This window comes from Littorina saxatilis, linkage group LG5 (genome assembly GCF_037325665.1).
Source record: "Littorina saxatilis isolate snail1 linkage group LG5, US_GU_Lsax_2.0, whole genome shotgun sequence".
Taxonomy (NCBI): Eukaryota; Metazoa; Mollusca; class Gastropoda; order Littorinimorpha; family Littorinidae; genus Littorina; species Littorina saxatilis.
In genome coordinates, this window is record NC_090249.1 from 64278525 (window position 1) to 64302548 (window position 24024).

The window sequence follows — 24024 nt, forward strand, 5'->3', positions numbered from 1 at the left end:
ACGCGTGCACAGAGCATGCTGGGGGGTAACCTTGTCATGACGTTGTCATGTGACCGTCAAGGCTGTTATATTTTTAGGGTTACTTTCCCCCTTACCAGGGTGAGCGTAGTTTTCAGCATCCTAGCACTAAACTGAAGTAAATTGCTATATGCATATATGTGAATTGGGTAAGTATATTAATCAAATGAAAATTTACCATTAAAATTTTCGATTATATATCAGAGAATTTCCCGGGTTTTTTTTGGCAGCTGGTCATTCTTGGCAGGTGGTCATGATTGAGTGGTGGTTGCTAGGACAGGTTACACTGTATCAGGCATACTACAAAAGGGTATCATGCAGGTACACTACAAAGGGTATTAGGGACAGTACAAAAGGGTGTCAGGGATACTACAAAAGGGTATCAGGGACACTACAAAAGGGTATCAGGGATACAACAAAAGGGTATCAGGGACACTACAAAAGGGTATGAGGGACACAACAAAAGGGTATCAGGGATACTACAAAAGGGTATCAGGGACACTACAAAAGGGTATCAGGGACACAACAAAAGGGTATCAGGGACACTACAAAAGGGTATCAGGGATACAACAAAAGGGTATCAGGGACACAACAAAAGGGTATCAGGGACACAACAAAAGGGTATCAGGGACACAACAAAAGGGTATCAGGGACACAACAAAAGGGTATCAGGGACACTACAAAAGGGTATCAGGGACACTACAAAAGGGTATCAGGGACACAACAAAAGGGTATCAGGGACACAACAAAAGGGTATCAGGGATACAACAAAAGGGTATCAGGGATACAACAAAAGGGTATCAGGGACACTACAAAAGGGTATCAGGGACACAACAAAAGGGTATGAGGGACACAACAAAAGGGTATCAGGGACACAACAAAAGGGTATGAGGGACACAACAAAAGGGTATCAGGGATACTACAAAAGGGTATCAGGGACACAACAAAAGGGTATCAGGGACACAACAAAAGGGTATCAGGGACACAACAAAAGGGTATGAGGGACACAACAAAAGGGTATCAGGGACACTACAAAAGGGTATGAGGGACACTACAAAAGGGTATCAGGGACACAACAAAAGGGTATCAGGGATACTACAAAAGGGTATCAGGGACACAACAAAAGGGTATCAGGGACACAACAAAAGGGTATCAGGGATACAACAAAAGGGTATCAGGTACACAACAAAAGGGTATCAGGGACACTACAAAAGGGTATCAGGGACACTACAAAAGGGTATCAGGGACACAACAAAAGGGTATCAGGGATACTACAAAAGGGTATCAGGGACACAACAAAAGGGTATCAGGGATATAACAAAAGGGTATCAGGGATACAACAAAAGGGTATCAGGGACACTACAAAAGGGTATCAGGGACACTACAAAAGGGTATCAGGGACACTACAAAAGGGTATCATGGACACTACAAAAGGGTATCAGGGACACTACAAAAGGGTATCAGGGACACAACAAAAGGGTATCAGGGACACTACAAAAGGGTATCAGGGACACTACAAAAGGGTATGAGGGACACAACAAAAGGGTATGAGGGACACAACAAAAGGGTATGAGGGACACAACAAAAGGGTATCAGGGACACAACAAAAGGGTATCAGGGACACTACAAAAGGGTATCAGGGACACAACAAAAGGGTATCAGGGACACAACAAAAGGGTATGAGGGACACAACAAAAGGGTATGAGGGACACTACAAAAGGGTATCAGGGACACTACAAAAGGGTATCAGGGACACAACAAAAGGGTATCAGGGACACTACAAAAGGGTATCAGGGACACTACAAAAGGGTATCAGGGACACAACAAAAGGGTATCAGGGACACAACAAAAGGGTATCAGGGACACAACAAAAGGGTATCAGGGACACTACAAAAGGGTATCAGGGACACAACAAAAGGGTATGAGGGACACAACAAAAGGGTATCAGGGACACAACAAAAGGGTATCAGGGACACAACAAAAGGGTATCAGGGACACAACAAAAGGGTATCAGGGATACAACAAAAGGGTATCAGGGACACTACAAAAGGGTATCAGGGACACAACAAAAGGGTATGAGGGACACTACAAAAGGGTATCAGGGACACAACAAAAGGGTATCAGGGTCAAACACTAAGGCATTTGAGAAAGTTAAAAGAAAAGTGATGTGTCAAGAGTTTCCTGATGGGGGTTTAAAAATGATTGATGTCATTGATATGCAGTCCTCTTGTTTGTTGTCCTGGGCGGCAAATTTATTGAACGAAAAGCAGGAAAGTTGGAAACAAATACCGATACATATGTTTTCGAAGCTTGGTGAAAGGTTGTGTTGCTTCCAATCTAACACCACGGTAAAATTTTTTAAAGGATTGGGATTAATTAAAAATGTATTTTGGAAACAAGTTTTAATTTGTTGGTTGAAAAATAAGGACATGATTCAGAGAGCAGTAGGTGGAGACATGTTATTAAGAGATACGTGTTTATGGAACAGCAAGGATATAATCTATTGCGGCCAAACCCTGTTTTTTAGCGACTGGATTAAAGCAGGCGTTTGTCGAGTAAAGGATGTATATGTTGGTAATGAGATTGTGCCCTTTAATATTATGCAGCAGAAGGTTGGATGTAAGCCCACAAGATTCTTTGAATATAGGGTGATTTGTACAGCAGTTAAAGCAGCAACACTACGCTCTGCAAATGGAAATGTATGTGGATTCAACGATTTAAAGAACCTGAATAAGCCTTGTCAATTTCGCAAATTAATTATAAAGGAAAAATATGTGGAGCCGGTTGTAGTTAAATTTTGGGAACATAAATTTGATTTCTGGCCGGGAAAAGAGCAATGGTTAATAGTAAACAAAGTAACCACAGAAACAAGATTGCGAATGTTGCATTGGAAAATATTGCACAATATTTACCCCACAAATATTTTATTGTATAAAATAGGCATTTCCGTGAGTAATTGCTGTACTCACTGTGAGAACGAAATTGATTATATTGAACATTTTTTTTACTTTTGCCCGAAAATTATGTCCATTTGGAAATGCGTTGAAGATAAAGTGAATTGTAAATATAATATGATTATTAAAATTACCGTAAAGGAAGTTTTTTTGGGCGTATTTGAAAATTCACAAAGTTCCAAGGCACTAATAAGTTATGTGAATTATTTGATTGTGATAGCCAAAATGTGTGTTGGTATTTATAGATATGGCTCCCCTCTGGATATTGTATGCATTTTTGAGAGGGAATTGTTATATAGAAAAGTTGCTTAAAATACATTTAGATATAGTAATGTTAATGTTATAGTAAAAACATTACTCAAAAAAAAAAAAAAAAAAAAAAATCAATGAAGAAGGATGCTCCCCGCCAACAACAAAAAAACAAAAAAAAACACAAAAAAAGGCAAAAAAGAAAGGGTTGAAGCAGCCTGCATGCAACTGAGATTTAAAAAAAAAAAAAAAAAAAAAAAGGGTATCAGGGACACAACAAAAGGGTATGAGGGACACAACAAAAGGGTATGAGGGACACTACAAAAGGGTATCAGGGACACAACAAAAGGGTATCAGGGACACTACAAAAGGGTATGAGGGACACTACAAAAGGGTATCAGGGACACAACAAAAGGGTATCAGGGACACAACAAAAGGGTATGAGGGACACAACAAAAGGGTATCAGGGACACTACAAAAGGGTATCAGGGACACAACAAAAGGGTATCAGGGACACTACAAAAGGGTATGAGGGACACAACAAAAGGGTATCAGGGATACAACAAAAGGGTATCAGGGACACTACAAAAGGGTATGAGGGACACAACAAAAGGGTATCAGGGACACTACAAAAGGGTATGAGGGACACAACAAAAGGGTATGAGGGACACAACAAAAGGGTATCAGGGACACTACAAAAGGGTATCAGGGACACAACAAAAGGGTATGAGGGACACAACAAAAGGGTATGAGGGACACAACAAAAGGGTATCAGGGACACTACAAAAGGGTATCAGGGACACAACAAAAGGGTATCAGGGACACAACAAAAGGGTATCAGGGACACTACAAAAGGGTATGAGGGACACAACAAAAGGGTATGAGGGACACAACAAAAGGGTATCAGGGACACTACAAAAGGGTATCAGGGACACAACAAAAGGGTATCAGGGACACTACAAAAGGGTATCAGGGACACTACAAAAGGGTATCAGGGACACTACAAAAGGGTATCAGGGACACAACAAAAGGGTATCAGGGACACAACAAAAGGGTATCAGGGATACTACAACAGGGTATCAGGGACACTACAAAAGGGTATCAGGGACACTACAAAAGGGTATCAGGGACACTACAAAAGGGTATCAGGGACACTACAAAAGGGTATCAGGGACACAACAAAAGGGTATCAGGGACACAACAAAAGGGTATCAGGGACACAACAAAAGGGTATCAGGGATACTACAAAAGGGTATCAGGGACACAACAAAAGGGTATCAGGGACACTACAAAAGGGTATCAGGGACACTACAAAAGGGTATCAGGGACACTACAAAAGGGTATCAGGGACACAACAAAAGGGTATCAGGGACACAACAAAAGGGTATCAGGGATACTACAACAGGGTATCAGGGACACTACAAAAGGGTATCAGGGACACTACAAAAGGGTATCAGGGACACTACAAAAGGGTATGAGGGACACTACAAAAGGGTATCAGGGACACTACAAAAGGGTATCAGGGACACTACAAAAGGGTATCAGGGACACTACAAAAGGGTATCAGGGACACAGCAAAAGGGTATCAGGGACACTACAAAAGGGTATGATGGACACAACAAAAGGGTATCAGGGACACTACAAAAGGGTATGAGGGACACTACAAAAGGGTATCAGGGACACTACAAAAGGGTATCAGGGACACTACAAAAGGGTATCAGGGACACTACAAAAGGGTATGAGGGACACAACAAAAGGGTATCAGGGACACAACAAAAGGGTATGAGGGACACTACAAAAGGGTATCAGGGACACTACAAAAGGGTATCAGGGACACAACAAAAGGGTATGAGGGACACAACAAAAGGGTATGAGGGACACAACAAAAGGGTATGAGGGACACTACAAAAGGGTATCAGGGACACAACAAAAGGGTATCAGGGACACAACAAAAGGGTATCAGGGACACTACAAAAGGGTATCAGGGACACTACAAAAGGGTATGAGGGACACTACAAAAGGGTATCAGGGACACAACAACAGGGTATCAGGGACACTACAAAAGGGTATCAGGGACACTACAAAAGGGTATCAGGGACACTACAAAAGGGTATCAGGGACACTACAAAAGGGTATCAGGGACACTACAAAAGGGTATCAGGGACACTACAAAAGGGTATGAGGGACACAACAAAAGGGTATGAGGGACACAACAAAAGGGTATGAGGGACACAACAAAAGGGTATCAGGGACACTACAAAAGGGTATGAGGGACACAACAAAAGGGTATGAGGGACACAACAAAAGGGTATGAGGGACACAACAAAAGGGTATCAGGGACACAACAAAAGGGTATCAGGGACACAACAAAAGGGTATCAGGGACACAACAAAAGGGTATGAGGGACACAACAAAAGGGTATCAGGGATACAACAAAAGGGTATCAGGGACACTACAAAAGGGTATCAGGGACACTACAAAAGGGTATGAGGGACACTACAAAAGGGTATGATGGACACAACAAAAGGGTATGAGGGACACAACAAAAGGGTATCAGGGACACAACAAAAGGGTATCAGGGACACTACAAAAGGGTATCAGGGATACTACAAAAGGGTATCAGGGATATAACAAAAGGGTATGAGGGACACAACAAAAGGGTATGAGGGACACAACAAAAGGGTATCAGGGACACTACAAAAGGGTATGAGGGACACAACAAAAGGGTATCAGGGACACTACAAAAGGGTATCAGGGACACTACAAAAGGGTGTCAGGGACACAACAAAAGGGTATCAGGGACACTACAAAAGGGTATCAGGGACACAACAAAAGGGTATCAGGGACACAACAAAAGGGTATCAGGGACACAACAAAAGGGTATCAGGGACACTACAAAAGGGTATCAGGGACACTACAAAAGGGTATCAGGGATACTACAAAAGGGTATCAGGGACACTACAAAAGGGTATCAGGGACACTACAAAAGGGTATCAGGGACACAACAAAAGGGTATCAGGGACACTACAAAAGGGTATCAGGGACACAACAAAAGGGTATGAGGGACACAACAAAAGGGTATCAGGGACACAACAAAAGGGTATCAGGGACACTACAAAAGGGTATCAGGGACACTACAAAAGGGTATCAGGGACACAACAAAAGGGTATGAGGGACACAACAAAAGGGTATCAGGGACACTACAAAAGGGTATGAGGGACACAACAAAAGGGTATCAGGGACACAACAAAAGGGTATGAGGGACACAACAAAAGGGTATCAGGGACACAACAAAAGGGTATGAGGGACACAACAAAAGGGTATCAGGGACACAACAAAAGGGTATGAGGGACACAACAAAAGGGTATCAGGGACACAACAAAAGGGTATGAGGGACACAACAAAAGGGTATCAGGGACACAACAAAAGGGTATGAGGGACACAACAAAAGGGTATCAGGGACACAACAAAAGGGTATGAGGGACACAACAAAAGGGTATCAGGGACACAACAAAAGGGTATGATGGACACAACAAAAGGGTATCAGGGACACTACAAAAGGGTATGAGGGACACAACAAAAGGGTATGAGGGACACAACAAAAGGGTATCAGGGACACTACAAAAGGGTATGAGGGACACAACAAAAGGGTATCAGGGACACAACAAAAGGGTATCAGGGACACTACAAAAGGGTATGAGGGACACAACAAAAGGGTATGAGGGACACAACAAAAGGGTATCAGGGACACTACAAAAGGGTATCAGGGACACTACAAAAGGGTATCAGGGACACAACAAAAGGGTATCAGGGACACTACAAAAGGGTATCAGGGACACTACAAAGGGTATGAGGGACACTACAAAAGGGTATCAGGGACACAACAAAAGGGTATCAGGGACACAACAAAAGGGTATCAGGGACACAACAAAAGGGTATCAGGGATACTACAAAAGGGTATGAGGGACACAACAAAAGGGTATCAGGGACACAACAAAAGGGTATCAGGGACACAACAAAAGGGTATCAGGGACACAACAAAAGGGTATCAGGGACACAACAAAAGGGTATCAGGGACACAACAAAAGGGTATCAGGGACACTACAAAAGGGTATCAGGGACACTACAAAAGGGTATCAGGGACACTACAAAAGGGTATCAGGGACACAACAAAAGGGTATCAGGGACACTACAAAAGGGTATCAGGGACACAACAAAAGGGTATCAGGGACACAACAAAAGGGTATCAGGGACACAACAAAAGGGTATCAGGGACACAACAAAAGGGTATCAGGGACACAACAAAAGGGTATCAGGGACACTACAAAAGGGTATCAGGGACACTACAAAAGGGTATCAGGGACACTACAAAAGGGTATCAGGGATACTACAAAAGGACAGTGTGTTCATACTGTTTAAGAACAATGTGTTCATACTGTTAAAGGACTCAAGGACAATGTGTTTATACTGTTTAAGGACAATGTGTTCATACTGTTTAGGGACAATGTGTTCATACTATTAATGGAGAAAGTGTTCATACTGTAAAAGGACAATGTGTTCATACTGTTAAAGGAAATCTAGAAACAAATAATAATATTCTGGTACATTGACATTGAGAGCTCATTTTTTTCTCATTTAACTAGTGAAGCTGTAACTCCAGGGAGAGAGGTGGTTTTTCTCATCTAACTAGTGAAGCTGTAACTCCAGGGAGAGAGATGGTTTTTGTCATCTAACTAGTGAAGCTGTAACTCCAGGGAGAGAGATGGTTTTTGTCATCTAACTAGTGAAGCTGTAACTCATCTAACTAGTGAAGCTGTAACTCATCTAACTAGTGAAGCTGTAACTCATCTAACTAGTGAAGCTGTAACTCCAGGGAGAGAGATGGGGGGGAGGGGGTGGGGAATGGAAGAAAGAGAATTATTTTTATTATATTGACTATGTTATGAATCTTTGAGTGTGATTGTGAGCATTATGCATACACAGTGTGATTGTGAGCATTATGCATACACAGTGTGATTGTGAGCATTATGCATACACAGTGTGATTGTGAGCATTATACATACACAGTGTGATTGTGAGCATTATGCATACACAGTGTGATTGTGAGCATTATACATACACAGTGTGATTGTGAGCATTATGCATATACAGTGTGATTGTGAGCATTATGCATATACAGTGTGATTGTGAGCATTATGCATACACAGTGTGATTGTGAGCATTATACATATACAGTGTGATTGTGAACATTATTATATATACAGTGTGATTGTGAGCATTATACATACACAGTGTGATTGTGAGCATTATACATACACAGTGTGATTGTGAGCATTATACATACACAGTGTGATTGTGAGCATTATACATTACACAGTGTGATTGTGAGCATTATACATACACAGTGTGATTGTGAGCATTTATGCATTACACAGTGTGATTGTGAGCATTATACGTACACAGTGTGATTGTGAGCATTATGCATATACAGTGTGATTGTGAGCATTTATGCATTACACAGTGTGATTGTGAGCATTATACGTACACAGTGTGATTGTGAGCATTATACATATACAGTGTGATTGTGAGCATTATACATACACAGTGTGATTGTGAGCATTATGCATACACAGTGTGATTGTGAGCATTATGCATATACAGTGTGATTGTGAGCATTATGCATACACAGTGTGATTGTGAGCATTATGCATATACAGTGTGATTGTGAGCATTTATGCATTACACAGTGTGTGTTTATTTGCAGGGTGAAGGGCGGCCCGTAAAATCGCTGAAAGACGTGACTGTGTACACCTACGTCGGTGACGCACGGGCCACCGTTGTGGTTGAAAACAAGGTACAGTCATGGAGACAGTCTGTTGTTGTGGTCCTTGGGTTCGTCTTACTTTGTCTGCTCACCCAAGCACCCGAACTCTTCATATTAACCTCGATTAGAACTAATGTCTCTTGTTCATCCACATCACGTAAAGTATCTGACCCCAACCCATACAGACCCACTCTCTTGTTCATCCAGGTCACGTAAAGTATCTGACCCCAACACATACAGCCCCACTCTCTTAATTGTTCATCCACATCACGTAAAGTATCTGACCCCAACCCATACAGCCCCACTCTCTTGTTCATCCAGGTCACGTAAAGTATCTGACCCCAACACATACAGCCCCACTCTCTTGTTCATCCACATCACGTAAAGTATCTGACCCCAACCCATACGGCCCCACTCTCTTGTTCATCCAGGTCACGTAAAGTATCTGACCCCAACACATACAGCCCCACTCTCTTGTTCATCCAGGTCACGTAAAGTATCTGACCCCAACACATACAGCCCCACTCTCTTGTTCATCCAGGTCACGTAAAGTATCTGACCCCAACCCATACAGCCCCACTCTCTTGTTCATCCAGGTCACGTAAAGTATCTGACCCCAACACATACAGCTCCACTCTGTTGTTCATCCAGGTCACGTAAAGTACCTGACCCCAACTCATACAGCCCCACTCTCTTGTTCATCCAGGTCACGAAAAGTATCTGACCCCAACACATACAGCCCCACTCTCTTGTTCATCCAGGTCACGTAAAGTATCTGACCCCAACACATACAGCCCCACTCTCTTGTTCATCCAGGTCACGTAAAGTATCTGACCCCAACCCATACAGACCCACTCTCTTGTTCATCCACGTCACGTAAAGTATCTGACCCCAACCCATACAGACCCACTCTCTTGTTCATCCACATCACGTAAAGTATCTGACCCCAACCCATACAGCCCCACTCTCTTGTTCATCCACGTCACGTAAAGTATCTGACCCCAACACATACAGCCCCACTCTCTTGTTCATCCACATCACGTAAAGTATCTGACCCCAACCCATACAGACCCATTCTCTTGTTCATCCAGGTCACGTAAAGTATCTGACCCCAACACAAACAGCTCCACTCTCTTGTTCATCTAGGTCACGTAAAGTATCTGACCCCAACACATACAGCCCCTCTCTCTTGTTCATCCAGGTCACGTAAAGTATCTGACCCCAACACATACAGCCCCACTCTCTTGTTCATCCAAGTCACGTAAAGTATCTGACCCCAACCCATACAGACCCACTCTCTTGTTCATCCACGTCACGTAAAGTATCTCACCCCAACCCAAAAAGCCCCGTTGGACAAGGTCACTATTTTCCTATAACTTTATCTCAATATTGCTGAAACCAAAACTTGACGTTACGACTTCTTACATGATAATGGCGCCAAAGGAAATTGAACACATCCGAGTGACAAAACTTTACACACACAACTATTTTGCCCAGCTTCCGAGACATGAATTATCATGAACATAATCAAGCTCACATCAACAATTCTTTCTTTCTTTCTTTATTTGGTGTTTAACGTCATTTTCAACCATTCAAGGTTATATCGTGACGGACATCAACAATGACGCAAAAAGGAACTTATTCTGTCTACACATGAAAGGCATCTAACTCATTTAGTTGGCAGGCCATAGCCGGTCAGGATGAACCACACTGGGGTGTGTCCTGTTTACATAGGAAAGGCATCTACCTCATTTAGTTGGCAGGCCATAGCCGGTCAGGATGAACCACACTGGGGTGTGTCCTGTTTACATAGGAAAGGCATCTAACTCATTCCGTTGGCAGACCATAGCCTGTCAGGATGAACCACACTGGGGTGTGTCCTGTTTACATAGGAAAGGCATCTAACTCATTCCGTTGGCAGACCATAGCCTGTCAGGATGAACCACACTGGGGTGTGTCCTGTTTACATAGGAAAGGCATCTAACTCATTCCGTTGGCAGGCCATAGCCTGTCAGGATGAACCACACTGGGGTGTGTCCTGTTTACATAGGAAAGGCATCTAACTCATTCCGTTGGCAGGCCATAGCCTGTCAGGATGAACCACACTGGGGTGTGTCCTGTTTACATAGGAAAGGCATCTAACTCATTCCGTTGGCAGACCATAGCCTGTCAGGATGAACCACACTGGGGTGTGTCCTGTTTACATAGGAAAGGCATCTAACTCATTCCGTTGGCAGACCATAGCCTGTCAGGATGAACCACACTGGGGTGTGTCCTGTTTACATAGGAAAGGCATCTAACTCATTCCGTTGGCAGACCATAGCCTGTCAGGATGAACCACACTGGGGTGAGTCCTGTTTACATAGGAAAGGCATCTAACTCATTCCGTTGGCAGACCATAGCCTGTCAGGATGAACCACACTGTGGTGTGTCCTGTTTACATAGGAAAGGCATCTAGCTCATTTAGTTGGCAGGCCATAGCCGGTCAGGATGAACCACACTGGGGTGTGTCCTGTCTACAGCTTGAGGGGAGGATGTGACAATGAATGCCAACTCGCACACAGGGATGGCCAAATCGTTCGCCTGGTCGCTAGGTGCGAGTAAAAAAAATCCGCTGGACTAGTTGAAACTGCCTGGCAACTTGCCCGGCTGACCAATGAAAATTCTGGTCAAATGCGACCCATTTGGTTGTAATATAGGGTTTTAAAGCCATCATAATAAACCCTGTAGATGAAGTGAGGTATGTACCAGGCCAGCGAAATTTCTGCCCGGCTGACGAGTTAACATTTTGAGATTTGGCACACTTGCTATTAGCCCCCTGCGTGTTCTCTTAAAACACAAGATACACAAGTTATCTAACCCTAACATTTTCAAGACATCAAGGCTGGAAATGAAAATGACTGTGTGCGTGCAGTCTGTTATAGTATTGATAATAATGATTGATGATGACAATATTGATCATAATGAATGATGATGACAATAATGGTGATAATGATTGATGATGATAATAATGGTGATAATGACTGATGATGACAATAATGATAATAATGATTGATGATGACAATATTGATCATAATGAATGATGATGACAATAATGATAATAATGACTGATGATGACAATAATTAACCCTAATGATTGATGATGACAATAATGATAATAATGATTGATGATGACAATAATTAACCCTAATGATTGATGATGACAATAATGATCATAATGATTGATGATGACAATAATGATCATAATGACTGATGATGACAATAATGATCATAATGACTGATGATGACAATAATGACTGATGATGACAATAATGGTGATAATGACTGATGATGACAATAATGGTGATAATGACTGATGATGACAATAATGATGATAATGATTGATGATGACAATAATGATAATAATGACTGATGATGACAATAATGGTGATAATGACTGATGATGACAATAATGATAATAATGATTGATGATGACAATAATGATAATAATGATTGATGATGACAATAATGACTGATGATGACAATATTGATCATAATGACTGATGATGACATTAATGATAATAATGATTGATGATGACAATAATGACAATAATGACTGATGATGACAATAATGATAATAATGACTGATGACTAACCCTAACCTAATGATGACAATAATGATAATGATTGATGATGATTCTTTCTTTATTTGGTGTTTAACGTCGTTTTCAACCACGAAGGTTATATCGCGACGGGATTGATGATGATAATAATGGTGATAATGACTGATGATGACAATAATGGTGATAATGACTGATGATGACAATAATGGTGATAATGACTGATGATGACAATAATGGTGATAATGACTGATGATGACAATAATGGTGATAATGACTGATGATGACAATGACTAACCCGAATGATTGATGATGACAATAATGATTGATGATGACAATAATGGTGATAATGATTGATGATGACAACAATGGTGATAATGACTGATGATGACAATAATGGTGATAATGATTGATGATGACAATGACTAACCCTAATGATTGATGATGACAATAATGATTGATGATGACAATAATGGTGATAATGATTGATGATGACAATAATGGTGATAATGATTGATGATGACAATGACTAACCCTAATGATTGATGATGACAATAATGATTGATGATGACAATAATGGTGATAATGATTGATGATGACAACAATGGTGATAATGACTGATGATGACAATAATGGTGATAATGACTGATGATGACAATAATGATAATGACTGATGATGACAATAATGATAATAATGACTGATGATGACAATAATGGTGATAATGACTGATGATGACAATAACGGTGATAATGATTGATGATGATAACAATGGTGATAATGACTGATGATGACAATAATGATACTGACTGATGATGACAATATAATGACTGATGATGACAATAATGATTGATGATGACAATAATGGTGATAATGATTGATGATGACAATAATGGTGATGATTGATGATGGTAATAATGGTGATAATGACTGATGATGACAAAAATGGTGATAATGATTGATGATGACAATAATGGTGATAATGACTGATGATGACAATAATGATAATGACTGATGATGACAATAATGGTGATAATGATTGATGAGGACAATAATGATAATAATGATTGATGATGACAATAATGGTGATAATGATTGATGAGGACAATAATGATAATAATGATTGATGATGACAATAATGATAATAATGATTGATGATGACAATAATGATAATAATGACTGATGATGACAATAATGGTGAAAATGATTGATGATGACAATAATGATAATAAAGATTGATGATGACAATAATGATACTAATGATTGATGATGACAATAATGGTGATAATGACTGATGATGACAATAATGATAATAATGACTGATGATGATAATAATGGTGATAATGACTGATGATGACAATTATGGTGATAATGACTGATGATGACAATAATGGTGATAATGACAATAATGGTGATAATGATTGATGAGGACAATAATGATAATAATGATTGATGATGACAATAATGGTGATAATGACTGATGATGACAATAATGGTGATAATGACTGATGATGACAATAATGGTGATAATGATTGATGATGACAATAATTAACCCTAATGATTGATGATGACAATAATGATTGATGATGATAATAATGGTGATAATGATTGATGATGACAATAATGGTGATGATTGATGATGACAATAATGGTGATGACTGATGATGACAATAATGGTGATAATGACTGATGATGACAATAATGGTGATAATGACTGATGATGACAATAATGGTGATAATGATTGATGATGACAATAATGATAATAATGATTGATGATGACAATAATGATAATAATGATTGATGATGACAATAATGACAATAATGGTGATAATGACAATAATGGTGATAATGATTGATGATGACAATATAATGACTGATGATGACAATAATGATTGATGATGACAATAATGGTGATAATGATTGATGATGACAATAATGGTGATGATTGATGATGGTAATAATGGTGATAATGACTGATGATGACAAAAATGGTGATAATGATTGATGATGACAATAATGACAATAATGGTGATAATGACAATAATGGTGATAATGATTGATGATGACAATATAATGACTGATGATGACAATAATGATAATAATGACTGATGTTGACAATAATGATAATAATGATTGATGGTGACAATAATGGTGATAATGATTGATGATAATAACTAACCCTAATGATTGATGATGATAATAATGATTGATGAGGACAATAATGGTGATAATGATTGATGAGGACAATAATGGTGATAATGATTGATGATGACAATAATGGTGATGATGATTGATGATGACAATAATGGTGATAATGATTGCAATGGTTTCTGATGATGATTTGTGTTTTATTTGCACCAATACTTGCTGGTAATGATAACTGATGATGATAATCAGGATGAATTTGACAATGATGATTTGCATTCTATTTGCAACAATAATTACTGGTGATGATGATGATGTTCTTATTGATGATGATGCTGATGATGATGATAACAATGATGACGATGGTATTGATGATGATGATGATGATGATGATGATGATGATGATGATGATGATGATGATGATGATGATGATAATGACAATGATGACGATGTGTGTTGTACTTGCAGTCTCGGAACAAGACCACCCTGGAGCTGGACTGCAGGAAGAGTCGCAATTGTGTCAGTAACCTTGACAACATGGAGCCCACTGTCACAGTGCCCGGCCACGCCAAAAAGGTCAGTTGGTTTGAAACTGTGTTGCAGTTGTCTGTTTGCTTGTGTAGGTCTCTCACACCCAGCCCCCCTCCCCCCCCCCCCCCCCCCCCCACCCAGCGTCTGTTGTCTGTCAGCGTCTGTTGTCTGTTTGCTTGTGTAGGTCTCTCACACCCAACCTCCCCCCCCCCCCCCTACCCAACGTCTGTTGTCTGTTTGCTTGTGTAGGTCTCTCACACCAAACCTCCCCCCCCCCCTACCCAGCATCTGTTGTCTGTTTGCTTGTGTAGGTCTCTCACACCCAACCTCCCTCCCCCCCCCCCCCCCCCCCCCCCCCCCCCCCCCCCCCCCTACCTAACGTCTGTTGTCTGTTTGCTTGGGTAGGTCTCTCACACCCAACCTCCCCCCCCCCCCCCCTACCTAACGTCTGTTGTCTGTTTGCTTGTGTAGGTCTCTCACACCCAACCTCCCTCCCCCCCCCCCCCCCCCCTACCTAACGTCTGTTGTCTGTTTGCTTGTGTGGGTCTCTCACACCCAACCTCCCCCCCCCCCCCCCCCTACCTAACGTCTGTTGTCTGTTTGCTTGTGTAGGTCTCTCACACCCAACCTCCCCCCCCCCCCCCCCCCCCCCCCCTACCTAACGTCTGTTGTGTGTTTGCTTGTGTAGGTCTCTCACACCCAACCTCCCCCTCCCCCCTATCCAACGTCTGTTGTCTGTTCGCTTGTGTAGCTCTCTCACACCCAACCTCCCCCCCCCCCCCCCCCCCTACCCAACGTCTGTTGTCTGTTTGCTTGTGTACGTCTCTCACACCCAACCTCCCCCTCCCCCCTACCTAACGTCTGTTGTCTGTTTGCTTGTGTAGCTCTCTCACACCCAACCTCCCCCCCCCCCCCCCCTACCCAACGTCTGTTGTCTGTTTGCTTGAGTAGGTCTCTCACATGGTGTTTGCTTGTGTAGCTCTCTCACACCCAACCTCCTCCCCCTCCCCCCCCCCCCCCTACCCAGCTTCTGTTGTCTGTTTGCTTATGTAGCTCTCTCACACACACAGTGCGATAATATAGCAGCACTTTCCCAGCAGTGAGATAATAAAGCAGCACTTTCCCAGCAGTGAGATAAAAAAAAGTACAGCAGTCCCTGCAATGTACGGCCCCCGGCGTGAGCGGACACCTGACATGTACGGACACATTTGCTCGGCACGGAGTGTTTTCCTTCTATATTTGCCCCCCCCCCTTAAACGGATACCTGCAAAACGTGGACGCGGACACTCATTTTCGGTCCCAACAGCAGGTCATACCTCCAATGTACGGACAGACCATCGTCAAATTTTCACCACAACAAAATCGATAACAGAGCAGTCCGGCTCTTGGTACAACGATCACAGCCGCAATGGTGTGATGACAGTCACTGATAACTTGAGTGCATGTGTACCCATCAGGAGGGGGCGTAGTTTTGGTCAGGAGTGGAGTACATGCGAAGATGACAACATGAAACTGCACTGTGCTCTTTATTCTTGTCTGTTGGACGTAAACAGAAACCACAGTCGATGAAGGTCCTGAGTGAAAGAGAGTGAAAAACCGGCCACAGTTCTCAGCATCGTGTGTCTGTGTGTAACCTCTTTCATTGACAAGATACTCTTGTTTCCCCTCAGCCTTGACCAGTGAGTCGGTTGCCTAATCTGTGAACCCTTCAGTTGTCTTGCTTTGTCAAAAGTTACCAAACAGTACATGGCTGGAGGGAGTGAGAGAGAGGGAGGAGGGGGGGGGAGGGGGGGGGGGGAGGGGTAGCTGGCTAAACTCTGTGGGGTGTCCGATGTCACTGCATGTCAGCAGGAAGAGCATTGGAGAGAAATAGAGAGGTGTACTCTTCCACACAATTTCCAAGCATCAGTTGTCACGGCTTGGGGTAGGCATTAGTGAGGGAGAGTGGGAGCTGTGTTATGTACAGTGTATTTCCGACTGAAGAGTGAAAAGTCACTGCCATGCCACATGATCGGCATACAGTCAATAAAGCCCGACAAGAAGAAAATAAATTACATGATTATGACATGCAGCTCTATCTGCTGCTATTCATTCAAACTGGTTTTCAAGCATATTCTTGCAAACCATCTGCACACGCTCCTCTGTGCTGTGTTTGTGTGGCTGCTTTCGTATGTCAGTGCATGGTGAGTGTGTTCACTGCCTTGAGGATTTATTTTATCTCTTCTTTTCAACCCTTTTCATACAAATCATTTTTACAGAACGTTTAAAGAAGTATAAGGAGTTTATTGTTATTGTTTAGTAGCCACAAGAAGTGATTAGCATAGACTCAATCCTGTTGTTTGTGTGTCTCTGTGTGAGTGTATTGGGGAGGGGGTGGTGTGGTCACCCCTCCCGTGACCGGACACCTGCAATGTACGGACAGTTTTGCTATGGCCCAAGTGTGTCCGTTCATGAGAGGGACTGCTGTAGCACTTTCCCAGCAGTGAGATAATAAAGCAGCACTTTTCTAGCAGTGAGATAATAAAGTAACACTTTCCCAGCAGTGAGATAATAAAGCAGCACTTTTCTAGCAGTGAGATAAAAAAAAAAGTAATGAAATTAAAGAGGAAACTGGGGCCCGGGTAGCTCAGGTGGTAGAGCACTGGACTTGTGATCGAAAGGTCGCTGGTTCGAATCCGGGCCGGGACGGACACAGGTCAACCTTATGTGCAGACCCAGAGATGGTATCCATCTCCCACCCCCGTGTCACCACAGTGGCACGTAAAAGACCTCGGTCATTCTGCCATAAGTGCAGATGGCTGATACCACCTAAACACGCATACACTTGTGTATCTCATCTAAAGTCGGGTTAAAACCTGGGAACATGCCCCCAATGGCTTTGCCGTGAGGGCGTAAAACTTGAATTTCTCTCTAAAGAGGAAACTTGTGTTTCAGGTTGGAATTCACTTGGTGCCGGAGGACGAGAGAGAAGAATGGTCGGTGCGCTGCACAGAGACTGCCCAGTAATGGACACGCCTGGACTGCCCAGTAGTGGACACGCCTGGACTGCCCAGTAGTGGACACGCCTGGACTCTCCCAAACTGCCCAGTAGTGGACACGCCTGGACTCTCCCAAACTGCCCAGTAGTGGACACGCCTGGACTCTCCCAAACTGCCCAGTAGTGGACACGCCTGGACTCTCCCAAACTGCCCAGTAGTGGACACGCCTGGACTCTCCCAAACTGCCCAGTAGTGGACACGCCTGGACTCTTCGAAACTGCCCAGTAGTGGACACGCCTGGACTGCCCAGTAGTGGACACGCCTGGACTCTCCCTAACTGCCCAGTAGTGGACACGCCTGGACTCTCCCAAACTGCCCAGTAGTGGACACGCCTGGACTCTCCCTAACTGCCCAGTAGTGGACACGCCTGGACTCTCCCTAACTGCCCAGTAGTGGACACGCCTGGACTCTCCCTAACTGCCCAGTAGTGGACACGCCTGGACACGCCCTAACTGCCTCTCATCTCATCATTGTTTTGATTGTTTAGCAGCTGAGGATTGCTTGTGCTGTAGACAGTGGTCCTTGCTGACTGGGGAAGGGACTTGTCAAATTGTTTAGCAGCTGAGGATTGCTTGTGCTGTAGACAGTGGTCCTTGCTGACTGGGGAAGGGACTTGTCAAATTGTTTAGCAGCTGAGGATTGCTTGTGCTGTAGACAGTGGTCCTTGCTGACTGGGGAAGGGACTTGTCAAATTGTCATTATAGTTTTTGAGATGTCCATCAGATGGTCACATTTTCTTCACTTTCTAAGATGAAATCTTTTGCTATTATGCATTCTCAATAATTTCTTATTTGCCTGGTCCTTTATGTATCAATGTAGTAACTTGCTGAAATATTGATTATACCTAATTTATGTATCAATGTAGTAACTTGCTGAAATATTGATTATACCTAATTTATGTATCAATGTAGTAACTTGCTGAAATATTGATTATACCTAATTTATGTATCAATGTAGTAACTTGCTGAAATATTGATTATACCTAATTTATGTATCAATGTAGTTACTTGCTGAAATATTTGTTTTTCCTTATTTATCTATTAGGTCGACCCAGTGGTCTATTAAGTCGACCCAGTGGTCTAGTAGGTCGACCCAGTGGTCTATTAAGTCGACCCAGTGGTCTATTAAGTTGACCCAGTGGTCTATTAAGTCGACCCAGTGGTCTAGTAGGTCGACCCAGTGGTCTATTAAGTCGACCCAGTGGTCTAGTAGGTCGACCCAGTGGTCTATTAAGTCGACCCAGTGGTCTAGTAGGTCGACCCAGTGGTCTATTAAGTCGACCCAGTGGTCTAGTAGGTCGACCCAGTGGTCTATTAAGTCGACCCAGTGGTCTAGTAGGTCGACCCAGTGGTCTAGTAGGTCGACCCAGTGGTCTATTAAGTCGACCCAGTGGTCTAGTAGGTCGACCCAGTGGTCTATTAAGTCGACCCAGTGGTCTAGTAGGTCGACAGACAGACAAACACTTAAGATGCAAATAATGAATGTAATTTTTTTTTTTTTTTCTCTCCCCTCATCGAAGGTTGGTGTCAAACCCGAGAACATGCCCCTAATGGTTTTACCGTGAGGGCATTAAACATTACTTATTCCCTCCTCTGCTTCTTTCTCTCTGTAAACGTGTAGGGCTAGTTATTTTTCAGTAACTTACCCAACAACCAAAATCACTTACCCAACAACGGGCCCGAATCCTCGATCGCTCACAGGTTGATGAGCTAGACTTTGAGGGAACTACTTTAGCGATTGAAAAGTTCCGAACGCTCTAATGTATATACGACATATGCATCTCTAGACCAAACAATACAAACATACTGCATTTAAACTAGCAACTACAGGCTTGAACACATTAATCTGCATATAAAATCCATGAGTTTCTAACGATGAGGGGGGCGATGCTTTACCACGTGCACCTGGAATGGGCTTTTTGGACGTAACGTGCATGGGAATGGGGAAATTCCCGTCCGTGGAGCTTTTTTGTAACGTGCAACGTGGATCACAGTGCATGGCACTTTTGGCCTCAACGTGCACGTGCACAGACCCCCCATGGTGACCCTCAACGATCAGTGCAGAGACCCCCCCATGGTGACCCTCAACGATCAGTGCAGAGAAACTCGCTTTAGATCTCTTATGAGTGCAAGCAAACTTCCAAGGCAAGTAACTCTCGTACCAGTGTCTAGCGATAAGAGTAGTTCTCCTTCTAAATTTTTTTAACTGAGTTGCTTGGACAAAAGACTGCAATCCGACGGTTAGTTTTTGACAATATTTCATTCTATAAACAGATCGCACGCAGTGCACACATCTCATCAATTTAAAGAACATACAGCGGTTTCATACATTATTTTGCCCCAGAAAACTGAACTTCATACAGTTTTTAACGTTGGAACACATGTGCAAAAGTTCGTCTGCTAATCCCATTCGAAGAAAGAACATTTCCTAAGCGATACCAAAACATGAACAGAACACACACTATCTGCCTTTACCGCCACAGCAGAATAACAGCATAACTGTGTACTTGATTTTAGTCCAAAACAGGGAAACTGACAAGAAGTGTTGACAGAATTGAATGATTTTCCCTGAACTATACAACCGCGCATTATTTAATCGCGTGCGCAGGTAGACTGGTTGAGTGAATAGGATTTGATCAAACTTTCGCACTAAAACTCCTCTTTTCTTTGAACAACTGAAGAAAGGAGGAATAAAGAGGTAAAATACCTCGTCTCAGTGATTATTATAATGAAGCTCGCATTTTTCATGATCCGCTAACTTCGACCATTATTTTTAATAATCACTGAGACTCGGCATGTAACCTCTACTTATCATGCAGACATGGTTACTCTAATTTCCATATGTGTACCAAGTGTAAGTGTGCCAAGATGTTAAGTGTAATGTGTACTAAGTGTAAGTGTGCCAAGATGTTAAGTGTAATGTCAAACACATGTTTATGAAGTGTAAGAGTTTTATATATTATTATTATTTTTTTAATATGAAAAGGAATCATGTAAAGTATTGTAAGCATTGGGCTGAATGCTGAAATTATGTAATGTATGGTAAGCATTCGGCTCAAAACATTCCGTCCTCTCGATTCAAGTGCATGAGTATGAACTATTATACTTTGATGGTGAAGCAGCTCTGTTCGCAGCTTTCATTTATTTCTGAGTTTATTGTTTGTGTGCCTGTGATATTTTGAAATTTTTCTTTCATCATTAGGGTAAATCCCTTTGTCTTCAGTTTGTTCTTATGAAGAACAATCATTGTTAATTGTGTACTTGAGCACTCGTATTTTTTTTAGTACATGTACAACATGTATTGTGCTAAATTCTTCTATTTTTCTCAACAATTCTCATAGCACTGGCAGCCCAGTGGCATTGTTTGGCTTTCAGGTTTGATACAATCATACAATTGAGGATGGAAGTTGCTTTCAGGTTTGATACAATCATACAATTGAGGATAGAAGTTGCTTTCAGGTTTGATACAATCATACAATTGAGGATGGAAGTTGCTTTCAGGTTTGATACAATCATACAATTGAGGATGGAAGTTGCTTTCAGGTTTGATACAATCATACAATTGAGGATAGAAGTTGCTTTCAGGTTTGATACAATCATACAATTGAGGATGGAAGTTGCTTTCAGGTTTGATACAATCATACAATTGAGGATGGAAGTTGCTTTCAGGTTTGATACAATCATACAATTGAGGATGGAAGTTGCTTTCAGGTTTGATACAATCATACAATTGAGGATGGAAGTTGCTTTCAGGTTTGATACAATCATACAATTGAGGATGGAAGTTGCTTTCAGGTTTGATACAATCACACAATTGAGGATGGAAGTTGCTTTCAGGTTTGATACAATCATACAATTGAGGATGGAAGTTGCTTTCAGGTTTGATACAATCATACAATTGAGGATGGAAGTTGCTTTCAGGTTTGATACAATCATACAATTGAGGATGGAAGTTGCTTGTTTTGTTTTAATGTAGGTGTCAGGAGATTGGTTCCGCATACACTTTCTACTGAGTGCTTATGTCCCATTGTTTCTCAGATCATGCAGTCAAGATTATAGTGTTACCGAGTGCTTACGTCCCCTTGTTTCTCAGATCATGCAGTCAAGATTATAGTGTTACTGAGTGCTTACGTCCCCTTGTTTCTCAGATCATGCAGTCAAGATTATAGTGTTCAATGTTGGTTGTATATCACAAAATTTAGCATTCAGCCTTTATATTCATACATATCTGTTAATGTGAAAACATTCCATTAAATTGACCTTTCTAAATTAAAAAAACAGAAAGGTAGGTTGTTGGAACGTTTGTTATTGTTGGAACGTTTGTTATTGTTGGAACGTTTGTTATTGTTGGAACGTTTGTTATTGACAAAACAATACATTCACAAATATATCGACCCAACGGTCTTGCACAGACAAACAATTGATAACAAAAACTTATCTGGCTGATTTTTTCTTCCGCCTGCCACGAATAATAAATAAATAATAAATAAACAATAACAAACGTTCCAACAACCTACCTTTCTTGTTTTTTGATTCTGAAATTTGGAACGTTGGCAGTCTCTTTGTTTTTGGATTTATTTGACCTTCTGAAACCAAAATATGTGACGAAAGCATTGCAGGAGAAAGAAAACTTTAAAGCTCAGAAATGTACCCTTACTTTATTAAAGTTAATAAAAACAAAACAAAAACAGTATTGATAACTTAACTGTTCATATATCTAATATATAAAGCTTGCGTGTGTGTGTGTGTGTGTGTGTGTGTGTGTGTGTGTGTGTGTGTGTGTGTGTGTGTGTGTGTGTGTGTGTGTGTGTGTGTGTGTGTGATAGCTGAAGGCTCCAAAACTGATGCAACAATTTCGATGGAAATCGTGGAGTAAGTTCATTGTTACTCGATTTGTGATATTGTGACGTACTTATCAAACTTGAAACTTATGAAGACTCTTTGAAAACAGAGGAAAAGAGTAGCTATCCTTTGAGCCATCGAAAAACCTGGTAGTCCGGGCGCATGAGCACGAGTGGTTGAAAACGGTAGGTTTTTGCGTACATTTTCAGGGGTATCATGACAACACACGCTGAATACAAGCAATGATTTGGTGAAGTGAAACTTTTAGCAGCTTACGCCTACATTTCACCCATACTTTGGATAACATTTTGAATCATTACAGGAATTTACACAGATATTATGCCTAATGTCAGAAAATGTTTTAAAACCCACCACAGCTTTGTTAACTTACATTTAAAAACAATAAAAGCAGGTGATTGGACAAGACTCGCCTTTGTAAAGCCCGTCTTTAATTGAGCTCAAAGTCGACTTGACGAAGCTTCGCAAAATCTTTGTCCCGAAAACCCGCAGCTACCGCGTGGTACTTTGAGCCCTACTTTGCTTCGCAAGTTTTGACATGCGAAGCTTCACCGTTGCTCGCAACAAAGTTGCTTTTTTGTCTGAAGAGTGCTTTTTTGTCTGAAGAGTGCTTTTCGATTCAAGATGAAAGAAGAAATCAGACTCAATACCGGACTTTGGTTGACCCAGACTACAAGAACTAACATCCTACCTGTATTATTTCATATACCGGAGTGAAGAATGAATTGATGGACTTTGGTTGACCCAGACTACAAGAACTAACATCCTACCTGTATTATTTCATATACCGGAGTGAAGAATGAATTG

The 24024-nt window shown here is 41.7% G+C and overlaps 1 protein-coding gene across 7 annotated transcripts in view; it reads left to right on the top strand.

Moving 5' to 3' along the window:
• LOC138967691 (EF-hand calcium-binding domain-containing protein 7-like) overlaps positions 1-23048 on the top strand; it is a 119236-nt gene extending 96188 nt beyond the window's left edge. For all 7 annotated transcript variants that reach the window (XM_070340340.1, XM_070340342.1, XM_070340344.1 and 4 more), the window contains 3 exons: positions 8986-9075; positions 15258-15365; positions 18255-23048. In XM_070340340.1, the coding sequence (XP_070196441.1) occupies positions 8986-9075; positions 15258-15365; positions 18255-18326 (270 nt within the window). In that variant the 3' untranslated portion in view covers positions 18327-23048. The remainder of the gene's footprint in view (positions 1-8985; positions 9076-15257; positions 15366-18254) is intronic.
• Positions 23049-24024: the final 976 nt, after the last annotated feature.